Source organism: Pseudorasbora parva, chromosome 1 (assembly GCF_024679245.1).
Source record: "Pseudorasbora parva isolate DD20220531a chromosome 1, ASM2467924v1, whole genome shotgun sequence".
Taxonomy (NCBI): Eukaryota; Metazoa; Chordata; class Actinopteri; order Cypriniformes; family Gobionidae; genus Pseudorasbora; species Pseudorasbora parva.
In genome coordinates, this window is record NC_090172.1 from 33,372,942 (window position 1) to 33,387,987 (window position 15,046).

The 15,046-nt window shown below is 36.9% G+C and overlaps 2 protein-coding genes across 4 annotated transcripts in view; one reads left to right on the forward strand and one right to left on the reverse strand.

The window, feature by feature from the left end:
- Positions 1–7,523, reverse strand: part of phkb (phosphorylase kinase, beta) — a 102,813-nt gene extending 95,290 nt beyond the window's left edge. For 2 of the 3 annotated variants that reach the window (XM_067438031.1, XM_067438040.1), the window contains exons 1-2: positions 7,413–7,523; positions 4,880–4,966 (exon numbers count right to left, since the gene is read on the reverse strand). In XM_067438031.1, the coding sequence (XP_067294132.1) occupies positions 4,880–4,966; positions 7,413–7,476 (151 nt within the window). In that variant the 5' untranslated portion in view covers positions 7,477–7,523. Of the gene's footprint in view, positions 1–4,879; positions 4,967–6,163; positions 6,261–7,412 lie in introns of all 3 variants that reach the window. The other variant, XM_067438050.1, reaches the window with a different exon arrangement.
- A 32-nt stretch (positions 7,524–7,555) lies between these two features.
- The window catches only part of itfg1 (integrin alpha FG-GAP repeat containing 1), a 159,344-nt gene continuing 151,853 nt past the window's right edge, over positions 7,556–15,046 (forward strand). Inside the window, exons 1-6 of the mRNA XM_067438070.1 lie at positions 7,556–7,793; positions 8,101–8,185; positions 11,181–11,317; positions 11,458–11,515; positions 14,031–14,105; positions 14,189–14,283. Of these exons, the coding sequence (XP_067294171.1) occupies positions 7,595–7,793; positions 8,101–8,185; positions 11,181–11,317; positions 11,458–11,515; positions 14,031–14,105; positions 14,189–14,283 (649 nt within the window). The 5' untranslated portion in view covers positions 7,556–7,594. The remainder of the gene's footprint in view (positions 7,794–8,100; positions 8,186–11,180; positions 11,318–11,457; positions 11,516–14,030; positions 14,106–14,188; positions 14,284–15,046) is intronic.

Genomic DNA, 15,046 nt, shown 5'->3' on the forward strand with positions numbered 1-15,046 from the left:
TTATTCCTGTATTCTGACATAAAATACCTCTGCATGTATAATTAATCAAGCTAAATAAATACTGCATATTGCTCATCAATATTATGAAGAAGAAAAAAATGTACAAAAAAGGCAACACTGCTTTATCCATCAATGTGCCAAACTGTTAAACCTGCTCTCTCGCTCTCTACTGTGATTTCTCTTTACTAATGTATAATCAGGCTGAATAGGGCACTTCATTTTTCATCAGCACATTACGGCAGCACAAATGAAGGGGACATTCATTCCGAACCATCATTTGTTATGTAGTGTTAGGGTCAATTCAAAGAGACAGTGCCAGCAGGGCTTGGGGATAAGGAGACACTGGGGGGAATTAGTCAGAATATTAATATACTCTTCCGAGACTGCAGCCAGGATTACTCTGACTCGCATCGGAAGAATCCGGCGTACCAAAAAAGCCGATAAATACGTCTTTATCTGATTAGGTCTTGTACCGTAAGTGCGGCTGATGCCAGCAGGACTGAAAGGAAGAGTACGGTTGGAGTCCTGCATAATGTTTCAGGGACGAAAGGGTCAGAGATCAATTAATCCGGAGAAACCTGCCACACAGCCTGCTATTACTGGCCGTGTGCTCCTGTAAAGCCTTAAATTACTAATCAAGAATATCTCATCTGCAGTCATTTCACAGTCGCCATGGCACGTGGAGGCATCCCCAGTGCTGAGTGAATTCTTTTGAGAAGGGGAAAAAGGCAAATGACATATATTTTTCACACGTGAAGGATGGAACGCATCATAGCACTCTAGATGCAAATGCTTCGAAGACTGCATCTCTCTCTTATCGTCTATCAGCATAATGCACCTCTAAATCAACCCCTAACACTGCACACGCAAACAGTCTGTTTCCACACGGAAGCCATTTTTATACACCAAGAAGAAAGGGAGGGGGTCCAGCACACGGAAGAAGACGTAGAAAATGGGTGGAGACTGAACCACAGAGACAGAGTGAGAGAGAGAAGACCAAGAAAGAAAGAAAGAAAGAAAGAAAGAAAGAAAGAAAGAAAGAAAGAAAGAAAGAAAGAAAGAAAGAAAGAAAGAAAGAAAGAAAGAAAGAAAGAAAGAAAGAAAGAAAGAAAGAAAGAAAGAAAGAAAGAAAGAAAGAAAGAAAGAAAGAAAGAAAGAATGTTGCCCATTAAAAGTTAAAGCTTGTTTTCTCCAACCTTAATCTTGTGGAGGCAGAGGAAAGATAGCAGAACAGCATTCACAACAAACAGGCCGGAGAGGAGAAGAAGGGGAAATGAGAAGCACTGAAGCATGATGTCATTACCACATAAATAGGAAAACCCAGAAAGGCAGCGAGAAAGGCTGAAAATCAGAGAGACCAGAGATAAAGACTGGCAATAACCTTCAGAGAAAAGTACACCATGCATGTATACCATGCATGTTGCATATAATGTGCTGTGATAATAAGCTGAGAAGCATTTCAGCTCTGAGGTGGAATCTGCCAAAACTATTACTATTTGAATTATGAAACGTACCACATTATTTATCATTGTAGGATTCGTCTTATAGGGAATGACATGGGGATTCACTTTCAAAACGGGATTACCCCGCGCTAACGCTGTACGTTTGTCTGCTTCAACCATGACTCAAAAGGATCATTGAAATGAGAAGCATCCTCTCTGTCACTCTTTACTCTTTGTTCTCTCTCACTTCCTCCCTCTCACCCTGCAGTGCTCTCATCTCAGTGTTGTCTGTCTGGGGATTTTAAATGAGCTTTAGGAACAGGATGAAGTCTGGATGGAGGAAAGAGATTGAAAGCACGGAATTCAAGAAACTCTTCCATTGTTTTTGACTAGGATAAAACAAGTTAATTAGGCACTCGACTAATGAGCTGAGGAGTTGAATCAGGTGTGCTAGGCAAAAGACATAAGGTGTTCTTGAAATGTTCAATTACATCACAATATTACATAATAACCTACAATATTTTAAACCAAGCAGTTGAGACCTGTGTATTAAACCATAGACAGGTCAGTCTGTGATCAAATTCCTTTTCCCTATACAAGTTAGAAGGTGGAAGTTCCCCGAACTTTGGTTCGAAGAGAAAGCAAAACTTTGTGTAGCTTCTACGATTATTATTTGGCATGTATATAAACAAAATTGAAATGGAAAAGTAAACGGGGCACAAATCTAGAGAGAGATTGTGTCCTGTCTTTTATGGTTAGTCTCACTGAGCAGTGCGGTAGCGGTTCAGTACAGTACAGTACCATCTAACCGTAAACCCTGATCCGACTTGCATTTCTACCACCAGAGCACCTATGACAGGCATTGTGTAGCGATCAAAGGCATTCTCGCATGACGAAAAAAAGCAACACAGTAAACAACAAGGAACGACACATCAGATCTTGTTCTTGCTTCTCAGCATGTGGCTGTTGTCACAAGAAGACACACAGCCAAAAAAGCACACGCAAATGACGATTCTCTGACAAATAATCAACTTTCTGCAGTGAGTCTAGCTCCACCCTTTAGAACCAGACTATTGTGCTAGGTACCCCAACAGAAGGGTGCCAAAAAAGTGGTAAGGTACGGTTGGGAATTAGTGTGCCATTCACAACGTCTGACCATGTAAACAAAAAAAAATTGCTTACCATACTGAACTGTACTGAACCATACCGCATGGTGGAAATGGGCCATTAGTGTTGTTGTCCAGCAAAAATCTCTTTAAAAGATGACATTTCCTCGAGAAGAAAAAGTACATAATTTAAAGCTATTTAAATAATTTAAATCTAGCTACATTTTGTTAGATTTCTCTGAAAGCAAGACTTATGTCATGTTATTTTTAAAGCTAAGTGTATCTTATAGACATGTTTACCGGGGGGAGAATAACTAAATTGTTTAGAAAATTATTTGTATAGTGCATTAAATCTAATATTTTTAAGATCAAGGGGAAAAAATGTTCTCTAAATGAATATACTTATCTAGGGAAAAACACAAGCAGCGACATTCCAGAGTTTTAAAATACGACTTCTAACAGATATACATTACTTTTTAATTCATGTTACATAAAAAGTAGTTGCTTACCTCTGCTCTCAACCACTAGAACATGGACATAACTTTTACAGTATTTTCAGATTACAAAGTTATGTTCTTTCTCTGTATTTTTGTCTTTTTTTCCAAAGCAATTTGCCTAAAGATTCTTAAAGGGTTAGTTCACCCAAAAATGAAATTGATGTCATTGATGACTCACCCTAATGTCGTTCTACACCCGTAAGACCTCCCTTCATCTTCAGAACACAGTTTAAGATGTTTTATATTTAGTCCGACAATGTATCTAAGTGTATGCACACTATACTGTGCATGTACAGAAAGGTAATAAAAACATCATCAAAGTAGTCCATATGTGACATCAGTTAGTTAATTAGAATCTCTTGAAGCATCTAAAATACATTTTGGTCCAAAAATTAAAAAAAATCTGCGTTTGTTTTCAATCAAAATTCCGCGTTTTTTATTTTTTCCTCAAATAAAGATTCAAGCGGTCATGAATCAGCGGGTTGATTCATGATTTGGATCACGTTTCAACATACCAAACTGCTGAAATACAAGACATTGGCGATCCGATTCATGAATCAATCCGCTGATTCATGACCGCTTGAATCTTTATTTGAGGATTGAAAACAAACCAGAAAGAGAAGACAATGCTGAATAAAGTCATATTTGTTTGCTATTTTTGGACCAAAATGTATTTTTGATGCTTCAAGAGATTCTAATTAACTAACTGATGTCACATATGGACTACTTTGATGATGTTTTTATTACCTTTCTGGACATGGACAGTATAGTGTGCATACACTTAGATGCATTGTCGGACTAAATATAAAATATCTTAACGTGTGTTCCGAGGATGAACAGAGGTTTTACGGGTGTGGAACGAATTTAGGGTGAGTCATTTATGACATCAATTTCATTTTTGGGTGAACTAACCCTTTAACTCATTGACAGAGCTTTGTTCTTGTTATGCACAAACTAACTAAATTTTGTTCATTTGAAAGATGTTTAGATATGCATGTATTGTAAAAAAGGAAAATATTAATGAGGAAAATAATATGCATTTTGCTCTGAGCTTTTAAAACCTTAAATGTTTGTAATTAAGACTTTTTAGACCTTTTTTAAGACACAAAGAGAAACCCTGCATATGAGACACGCTTGACTAAATCTAAATTACCTCGAAATCTAAACATAAAACAGGAAGTATAAAAATTAATAAATCTATGAAGAAAACTCTTTTAATACATATGCCATTCATCTTGCGAAACAGTATTTAATTGTCATGGGGAAAACTAACATGGAAAGCAAGATTAGGTGAGAAGAGAGAGATATGGAGGGTGGGTAGGAAAAGAGATGAGTATTGATTAAGAGCCAACTGCACAGAGGAGCACAGCAATGAGAGACCATACTAGATTCAAATGAATCTTTTAGTGCTTGGACTCAAGTCATTTGCTGGGTATTATAATTAAATGTAATGGTTTGGAGACTTTTTGAATCCTCTAATTAAATTAGGAAGCATCTTGGCATCATTCAATTGTTTTTAAATACGAGTAAACATCGGTGCAATTAATACACAGATCAACTATATTAGGGAAAATCAGGAGTAACTGCAATTTGTACACAGCTTGACAGCTTAAATTAGTTGTTTTATTAACGCATACTTTTAATTAAAATAAAAAGAAAGGTGATGCATCTAGATGAAGCCACGATGACACAACAGAGGTTAAATGCATCATTAAAGTCCATAATCGAGTGCTCGAGATATGTTCTCCAACAATCTTGAGCCCTCCATAGCACAGTATCTTCAGATTGGCCTCAATTTTTAAAAACAAATTACATACAGGACATAAATTCTCACCTGCACCATAGAAGCGGTCAAGTTTCTCCCAAAGGGGCTCATCCTCCCGGTGCAAGTTTGATAGCTTTAGAGGTTCATAGATGGAGCCTGATCAAAAAAAGCAGACATTGATATCAAACAACATGTTTGAATCTTAACAGTTCGGAAATATTGTGATGCTTATCTCATCTCTAGATGCAATTTAAGTATCCCTGGATAGAATACACAGTCAGCATGGCTTCTTGATGATGCTACTATAGACTACTGTACTGATCTGCTACTGGCTCACTTTGGGCTATTTAGTATGCTGAAGTTGAGCTGACTCACCAAAATCAAACTGTGCTTCATTTATTCTCTGTAACCTAAATGGTTTTCTGTTCCATTTACAATGCTAAGAGCAGCAAAATGCAGATTTACCGGGGTGAAAAGGCAGCGAAGCATGCCAGCAAAACAATCAAAGCAAAATGCAAAAGACTAAAGCTATTGTTCACCAGATGCATATATCAAATCGAACGTCACTGCAAACACACACAGCTTGATTGCAAAATTGAAGGCACTGGCACAAACTCTGTGAATAATGGAACCCGACACCAGTAAATTCAGTTGTTTTTTTGGGTTTTTTTTCTGAGGAGTGAAATTCAGGGGAACCCCATCAACTTGAGCACTATTTCAGACACATTTAACTTTGGAGCAATTTACATTTTAATAGAATCGACCCAGGGTCAATACCTCAGGTACTGAAAATTCACATTTCCTAGCAAATTAGCATAATTCCCATCAGCTTTTAAGTAGCAGGGACAAAGCCATCTCTTTTTAAGATAACACCAGCTAAGCAGTGCACATCCAATAGGCAAATGAAAGATACTCCTCATTTTAGTTTCACCACATTGATATAAAAGTAACTTGCCTCAAGAAGCATACAAACCCTCTGTTAACAGATTTGATCAGACATTGACAGAAAGAAATAGAGAGGTACTGGACTGAATTACTGATTAATGCCAAGGTTTATTTATGCCTAACCCTTTTAAATTGAATGATACATTAGAGACGAAACACTATAATTATCACTTGCTGCAATAAAATAAAATTAAAAAATTATATTTGTTTTTAATTAAACGCCAATTTTCAATAAGTCAACAAAGAGTTTAATATCTGGGCCAATAACTGTTGGGAAATGCATTGGCTTTCCTTTCGTTTAATGGTGAAATTTCCAGATACTTCACACTATATAAACTGAAATGGAAAGATCTCATTTCATAATGATGAGCAACTTATCCATGGATCAATCGCTTCACCCAAACTTACCAAATTTCAGGAGTTTGCGACGGACATTCAGAACCTCATTGGCAGTGTTGGCCATTTTTCATTAGGTGAACTCTACGCCAGTCCTCTATTAGTTAAACTACAACATTAGTATAATTCAGAGGGTTAGAGAGAAAAGACAAATTACATGGAATCACACAGAGAGAATTTCCAATTTTCAGGCATGGTTACTGAATGGACATGCAACAAATTGTATTATAGACAACTGAAAGTGAGATGATTTGGTGTGACTGATGTGGGAGGATAAGATGATGATTAAAATGTGTGGAAATGTCAATGATACTATATAAACTACAATCCTAAACCAACGTTTAAGATTATGAGTAACAATTTGTGATCAGTATCCAACTGCTTGATTGTTTATATCACCACAAAATGCAAAGTATATTATCGCACAGCTAACCTGCATACATACGTAAAGCGGTATATTCTATAACAAATCTTTTTATTGTTTTTAGCTTTTTTTAACTGTTTTATTGTTTAAGTCGTTGCAAAGCGCAAACTATAATTTCACCCAACTCTGATCTAGACTATGCAACTATAAGGCACAAAGATATTAATACATTATAAACATTAACATCTTGATTTTCAGTAAAGCTGTACAAATACAATTTATATGACTATTTTAGGTCATGCAAAAAAATATTGTTTACTCACCCATGTTGTTCCAAACCAATATGAATTTGTAGAACACAAAATGTGATATTAGGTAGAATGATTGGTATAAATGGTTACATTTACTGGATCTTTTCCATACAGGTTTAGAATAAAATGGAGAGCATTTTTTTTTATGTGCTACTCCTTCAAGAGACAAAGAAAAATAGCAGAAAGAAACTGTGTAGGTAATTGTACTTATTTATATATTGCATAACCACAAGTGGATCCTGAAAACTGCCAAGGGCTACTTGAGTCAGGTTGAAGCAGATGCTAACTAGCACTGAATTAAAAAGGTTAAAAAGCCTTTCAAAACCTTAAACATTCAGCCACTGAAGTCTTTTAAAGTACTTCTCCTTAAAAATTCAAAGGCTGACGCTCAGTGTGCAGTTAGGCTCTAAATATAGCCATTGATCAGCGTACACTTCTCGCCTGACCTTTGGGCTTTTGCTCCACACAGACACGACAAACTCATGTTAATGAACTTTTGCGACACGGACAATGGATCAAAATGAAGCGAGAGTACAAATGCGCAGTGTTTAACCGTGCCCGATGCCATGCATCTCAAAAGCCAAACCTGATCGTTTAGATCTGGCTTTGAACTCCAGCAGCTTCCAGCCGACATCCGCTAAGCTTGCCATGATGACAGCAAAATAAAAACATTACACTCACACTGCCGTTAAGGCACCAACACTGTCGCAAAGCCTATATGTACTCCGCTGGCTGCCGTAGAACTCGCGTGCCGTGTTCCGGTTTGTGATGGTTAAAGCTAACAGCAAAATGTTGCTGTCATGGACTTCTGTTTTGACGTTATTATTAAGTTTTGTCGGACATTATGTCACGTTTGCATTGCAGGACGTTACTAAGGATTTATTTGCCCTGGAGAATTATGGCACAGTAGCGGCTTTCGGCGACTTCAACTCTGATAAACAGACTGACATTTTCATCATCAGGAATCGTACGTACAGTAACGTACTGCTAGCTAACCTTAAGATTAACAATGTCTTAAAATCATCCCCCAACGTTTAACGTGTATGTTTTATGTAAAGTGCTGCTTATTGTATATTATGTGTGAGCTCTGATAGTATGTCAGCTGGTGTTTTGTGTATAAAAACACAATACTGTCATATATTGTTGCTAATGACAGGGGATGTGGTGGATACTCCCTCATATTCACTCTACATTATTTTATTTTTACTTATTTGTGTTAATAGTGATAAACATCCTGATAATGTGTTATTTTACGGGATTGTTATTTCTTTCAGGATCTGAGCTGCTGATTTTCTTGGCTGATCTTAAACCTCCTTATTATAAACCTAAAGTCCATCTGACTAAAGATGTTTTCCCTAGGTAAGAATATACACTGGCACACACTAACCTTTTAAAGCCTACTTGATTACATTGATAAATATAATTGTAATGCTTCTAAATTATCAACATGATCAAAAAGTTGCTTAACTTATTGCATACAATTTTCTATGTGCCTTCTGACTTCATAGTTTATACTGTGAAATAATAATACAAATATCCACCTTTGGCTCTTGTTAGAAATATATTTGCTGATTACTTTTAGTGCATGAAAGAATAACTTTTGTATTGTTATTAATATTTCAAGTTAATAACTGGACTAAAGCAACTCATGTTTACACAAACACACACACATTATATATATATATATATATATATATATATATATATATATATATATATATATATATATATTAGGGCCGGGACTTTAACGCGTTAATTAAGATTAATTAACTACGGGACTTTAACGCGTTAATTAATTACGCAAAAAAAAAAAAAAAATTAATCGCACTTATTTTTGCCCCGCGGAACGTTTTTCAATGAATGAGTTTTGACGGACCGATTATACTGGAACACCAACTAGCGCTCATGAGTCACGACAACAACCATGAAAACAACAAACCATAGTGAACATGAACGAAGAAGCTGATGAGACCGCTTTGCTTGGCCCCGTGGATGGGAAATTTAGTTTTAAAAAACGAAATGATGGAAGCGTCGACAAGAGCATGGTTGTGTGCAAGCTATACAACAGGGGTATCCAAAGTCGGTCCTGGAGGGCCACTGACGTCCTGCAGAGTTTAGCTCCAGCTTGCCTCAATACACTGCTAAAGTTTCTAGTATGCCTAATAAGACCTTAATGAGCTGGTACAGGTGTGTTTAATTGGGGTTAGAGCTAAACTCAGAAGAACAGTGGCCCTCCAGAAGCAGGATTGGACACCCCTGCTATACAACAAGGAATTAGCGTATCACCGCAGCACATCGAGCCTCAAATATCACAAATATGCTTTTGCTACACTTAATGGCAAACATTGCACTGGTCTGCTGGACTGAAATAAATAAACAATATTTTGTTGATTAAGCTTATGTATTCAGTCATTATTCAATGGTATACTAAAAATACATGTGAAAAATTACTTCTCATTGTTCTCAGGTAAAATATTTATATGCGATTAAAATGCGATTAATTTCGATTAATTAATTACAAAGCCTCTAATTAATTAGATTAATTTTTTTAATCGAGTCCCGGCCCTAATATATATATATATATATATATATATATATATAAAAACGTACAACTTGCTTTAGGATTGCATATTTGTATATCTTGCAATCACTATTGTAATGCATTGCATTATATATTTTGCCCACATTTAAAACTACAGAGCTAAGCATTTAAATATCATTTTACGAAGATATTTTTGGTAGAGTGACAATTGATATTTATAATCATTTTATGCATGTAGTGTGCTGTTATGAAAATGTAATAGCTTGTGCAATAGCTTGTGTAACTCCTCAATGACAACACTGCACACGGTTTCTCGAGTACGGGTGCATTTATTAGCTTTCTCAGATGCAATGAAACACTGTGAAAACTACAGGACAGAGTAAACAGTGCAATTAGACACTCCATTTTTGTTTGCTAACACACAATTGTAAAATAAATGTAGCTACCTCGTGGCCGCCTGTCACTTCAGAGGTATTTAGGCGAATATCGATTTGTGCATTTTCTAGCTTATGCAGCTGGATAGCTAGCCTTTGGAAGCTGGCTTAAAGGGGTACTTCAGCGCTGGGAAGATGAATCTGTATTTAAACTGGGTCATCAATGCAGTAGAAATGTGAAATTATTTTTGAATTTGGTGTCTTCTAGACTGAGAAAAGACAGAAAATGTATTTTTGTCCCATGGGGATGAAAGACTACAATTCCCAGAATGCTTCGCTGCCCTGTGCCATTCCCAACGCCACCAACTTGATTACAGTGACTGAGTTAGAGGAGACACTACAATTAAAAACTGAACGTGTCTGTTCAATATAATGAGTGAGTCACCGCGCCAGTATCACAGCGCTGAGCACTAACTGCAGGAGTGATGAGAGCTGAGGTAATCGCGACTACACTCGCGGCATACATTCACAACGCGAGTTCAGTCTGGCGCGTTTCATTTCATGCCTTTACAAGCTTAACTTTCATAGAAATTAATTTGAGAAGTTAAAAGACTTACATTGCGTACCATAGTCCGTTTAAATGAGTGCCTGTAGCTGAGCTGAGCTCTCCCTGCAAGCAGAGTGTTATCTCCCATCCCCCATGCGCGGATTCAAAACATGCGGAAATGGCTCCCTCTGCTGGCTGTAGTCTTTAGCCTTTGGGCAAACCTTCCTCCTATGATGCAAAAATCGTCATTTTGCATCATAGGAGGAATTTTTCCAGAAATAAAATGCATAAATCTCTTGTCTCAGGGAGATATGAGGGGGAAAAGCACAATAATTTGAATATACTCCAGGGTTTCTACTGATACAAAGCCATATGCTAATCGCTGAAGTAACCCTTTAAACGTGGCCCTCGCTCTGAAAGTCTTGAGCATGTGAGGGCGTGTCTATTGTACCTGTAGCCCGATAGTCTCTCAAGATCTCGTTAAATCTCGCAATACTAGCGGTAAAAACCAAAAGACAATAACTGGTGTAACTGTATAACAAAACATACTGCATCTTAAGAAAAATAAAGACATTTTATCAGTGAGAGAAATAATAATAAGATTCAACCAAAAAAAAATCCCCTTTTTGTCTGAACAAAAATCAACTTTATGCATGAATCCTTTCAATGACACTTACAGCTTGAAAAATCAATCTTAATTTGGGCCATATGAATAGCAACATCTGCACAAAATTACATATTTGTGGTGAATAAAATGTATCATGTGTTTTTTCCATCCTCACATGTGAGGTCCATATTCTTACTATATCATACTAGTCGTGTTGAATGATATAGTACAGGAGTGTGGTGTGTTGATATTGCAGTGTTCATGTGTTTCTCTGGCTCTCTTAGTGACTTCAGCTTAACTAGTGTAGTCCCGGGTGATTACGATGGCGACTCTCAGATGGATGTACTTCTCACTGGCCACACAAATGACGGGTCTTCGCATACAATTGCCTTCATCTTCTGGGGCCATAACCAAACTTTGGGTAAAGTCTCAAAAGAGTATATGAAAAATTGCTTTGTTAAAGTGCTTATTAAATAATGTGCTTACTAAATTGATGGTCTTAGAACTATATTATATCAGAAAATAGCACCATTTTTGTAAATATTATCTGTTCTCTTACAGACCAGAGTGTAAGAATAGAGCTTAACAGGACCTTTAATGATCAGCCCCTTGTCATGGAGTAAGTGATTTTATTTTATTCGATTCCATTCATAAGGTTGTGATTTGATTCAATTTTGATTTGGCTTCAATTCAACAGTTTCAGTCAATCTCATGTCAGTCTTGAGTACCTATAGAGTAGTATTGCATCCTTCATACCGCTGAAAAGACTTTAGTTTTATTATATTTATAAATGAAAGATAGGCTCTACCGAGTCTTTCCGGAAAAAAACTGAGCAGATGGAGGCGTATTTTTGAATTTGGTGCTTTCTATACTGAGAAAAGACAAAAAAATTATTTTTGTCTCATGGGGATGAAAGACAACAATTCCCGGAATGCTTCGCTGCCCTACAAGGCCACTCCCAAAGCCACCGCTACTGAATCACTGTGACTGGTGAGAGCTGAGGTACTCGCGTCCGTGGCAGTCGTTAACAGTGCGTGTTCAGCCTGGCGAACCACTCCGTTTGCATGAATACCTGCAGCTGCGAGCTGAGCTGTGAGTGCGACCCCACCCTCCATGCGTGGGTTAAAAACATGCAGAAATAGCCCCCTCTGCTGGCTGTAGTCTTTAGCCTTTGGCCAAAAAATTTACCAATGACGCAAATTTACGATATTTGCGTCATCAGAGTAATTTATCCAGAAATAAAATGCATAAATCTCTTGTCTCAGGGGGATATATATGAGGGGATGGAGCACGATCATTCAAATATACTCCAGGGTTTCTACTGATACAAAGCCATATGCTAATCGCTGAAGTAACCCTTTAAACACACACCATACATCGCATACTCCATTGATAAACTAACTATATACGATCGTGTTGTTTACTGATGTTTACTTACGCGACAATATCCAACTACACACAGACATTTTAAGCAGTTTTACTCATCGCCTGCTTGCAATGCACGACTGTGAACCACTCCATCAAAAACACACTTCTTTGGTGGCATTGTTGATTTGGTGAAGTCCTGTGACAGCAGTAAGTGCAGCGTTTATGGGCATGCATTTGCTCTCTCGCTCTGATCGCACGCGCCCGCACAAGGACATTCCGCCCTGTTGATGTCAAGCGGACCCATACTCGGAAAAAAACTTTCAGAAACTTGTGGGAAACCGGAAGGAGTATTTTTAAAACAGAAATACTCCATCAAACGTCCAACTTAGTTTGAAACTTTGTCCATGTTTAGGATGGAAATCCAAGTCTTGTAACAGTGTAAAAAAGCTCAGTATGACTGAAACAGAATTTCACCCCCCCTTTAAAGAAATCAATTTCTAAGGACTACAGCAAACACCCATTTGGGAACTTCAGCCTTTTCCTCCAGACTTGCTGATATCAGCGGGTTTAATTTACATAAACCCCTCCTCCGAGAATATTAAATAAGGGGGGCAAGGCCACTTTTTATTGCTGTGGAGAAGAGTAATAGTAGGCTGGAGTGTGCGAGGCAGTTAGCAAATCACAACACATCTGGGCCAGCGAACCAATCTGAACCCATTGAGTATTTTTGAGGGACTGGCTTCATAGAACCAGGAAACTATCAGACCGTTTTTACAAGGAGAGACAGAGCAGTGTACAATAAAGGTAAAATGTATGAAATATAAAACGAATAAAAATGAAGCATGTCACACAATCAAGCCTTCGAAAGAATGTGTTTCACCACCCCTTTTACAACTGATTTGTATAGAAACATTTTGATTGCACATAAGGAAGTTTTATATCCAATAATAATAATAATGTTATAATAATAATTTCTTAATAAAATAAATGTTAATACTTGATTTTTTTCTTTAAATATAGCCTAAACATTTAACTGTGGCTGTCATAACGTGTTTTCATGACTGATTTATTCAAACATATTAAATATTGAAGAACAGGTTGAGAAATATAATGAACATGCAATGTAGTGCATATATTAAGTAAAATGCTCCTCTTTTTGCCTTTTTTAATGTAACGTTATGTGACATGGTTTACAAGCTGTCTTATTAACCTCTTTCCACGGTTGAAACAATGATTCATGAGCATCAAATTTCAGTAAGTTGTACTGTATCTTTCAACATCTAATGTTCATTTATGTGTACGTGCTGTAGCAGTAAAGCTGAAGAGAGGGTCAGTTCTTCAACGATCTGTCGCCACATTAAAAATGCCATGAACTGTTTGAATTTCATAATAAAATTAGCAGAATTTAAAAGCTGAGACTTTGTTTTAAAAAAAATCTGAGAATCAATTCAAATCAAGAAATTTCTATTTTCAACCCAGCCCTAGTGGTAAGGTAATATTATATAATTATCTATCTAAATATATATATATATATATATATATATATATATATATATATATATATATAGATAGATAGATAGATAGATAGATAGATAGATAGATAGATAGATAGATAGATAGATAGATAGATAGATAGATAGATAGATAGATAGATAGATAGATCTTGCTCTTAAACACTTCAAATCCCTGATGAAGATTGTAAGTCCTCATCCTCTGTAAAGTCTCTGCTCAGAGGTCTAATGCTGCTTTTTCTTTTCCTCATACAGCTTTAATGGGGACATGATTCCAGATATTTTTGGATCTGTTCGTGGTTCATCAGAGGTTTGCTATCTCAGGACCAGGTAAGATTTTGTTTTAGTTACACAGTTAGCCTGTCACAAAAACAAATGCAGTTTTCAAAGCATGCTGTTTTATCATTTTTCAGAAAACTAAAATGTGAGCCGGCTCTCGGGTCTGATGTCAAAATGCGAGCCCCTCATTCCAATGCTTTCATCGACCTTAACAAGGACTTCACTGCCGGTGAGTAATGTTACTCTGGTCTTTCCCTCACTAAGCCTTTTGAAGTGTCAGAGAAAATATTGCAAGGTTCTGCTCTGTGGGTTCATTTAGAGAATTGCTACTTCTCTATTCTGTAGCTTTCAGTTGGCATTGCTGAAGATGCCATGCTGAAGCCCATTTGCCAAGGAACGGCCTAGAGTGCTTCTTGTTTTATTTATGGATTACGAATGCTAGGAATACCATTGTCCATTCTGTGACCATGCCTGACAATCTTTGATTATTAACACATCAGACACTCATCCTTATTTCAAAATACTCGTTTCTTAAACTTATTTTATTTAAACAACATATTGTCACATTTTACATTTAAAAGGTTAGTTCACAAAAAAAAAAAATAGCCCATTATTATTAACTATTATTAACCCTCAAGTCATCCAAGATGTATATGACGTTCTTCTGTCAGATGAATAAAATCTGTCCTGGCTCTTCCAAGCTTTATAATGGCATGAATGGCTGTTTCTGTTTTGAAGTCCATAAAAGTACATAAGTATAAGTACACAAGTATATCTATCATGAAATTGCTTCACACGGCTCCAGTGATGGCGTTCCTGCATATGACGTTGGACGCAGGCATAACGTATGCTTCGGTGATGAATGTGGAGTCGCAGAGGATTAACCAAAACAAAACTTGGTTGTCTACTCTTGAGAACTAGCATATTCTCATGGGAGCGTCCAAAGTCATACACTGGAACAACAGTCTCTCATGAATGCGCTTATGACAGTT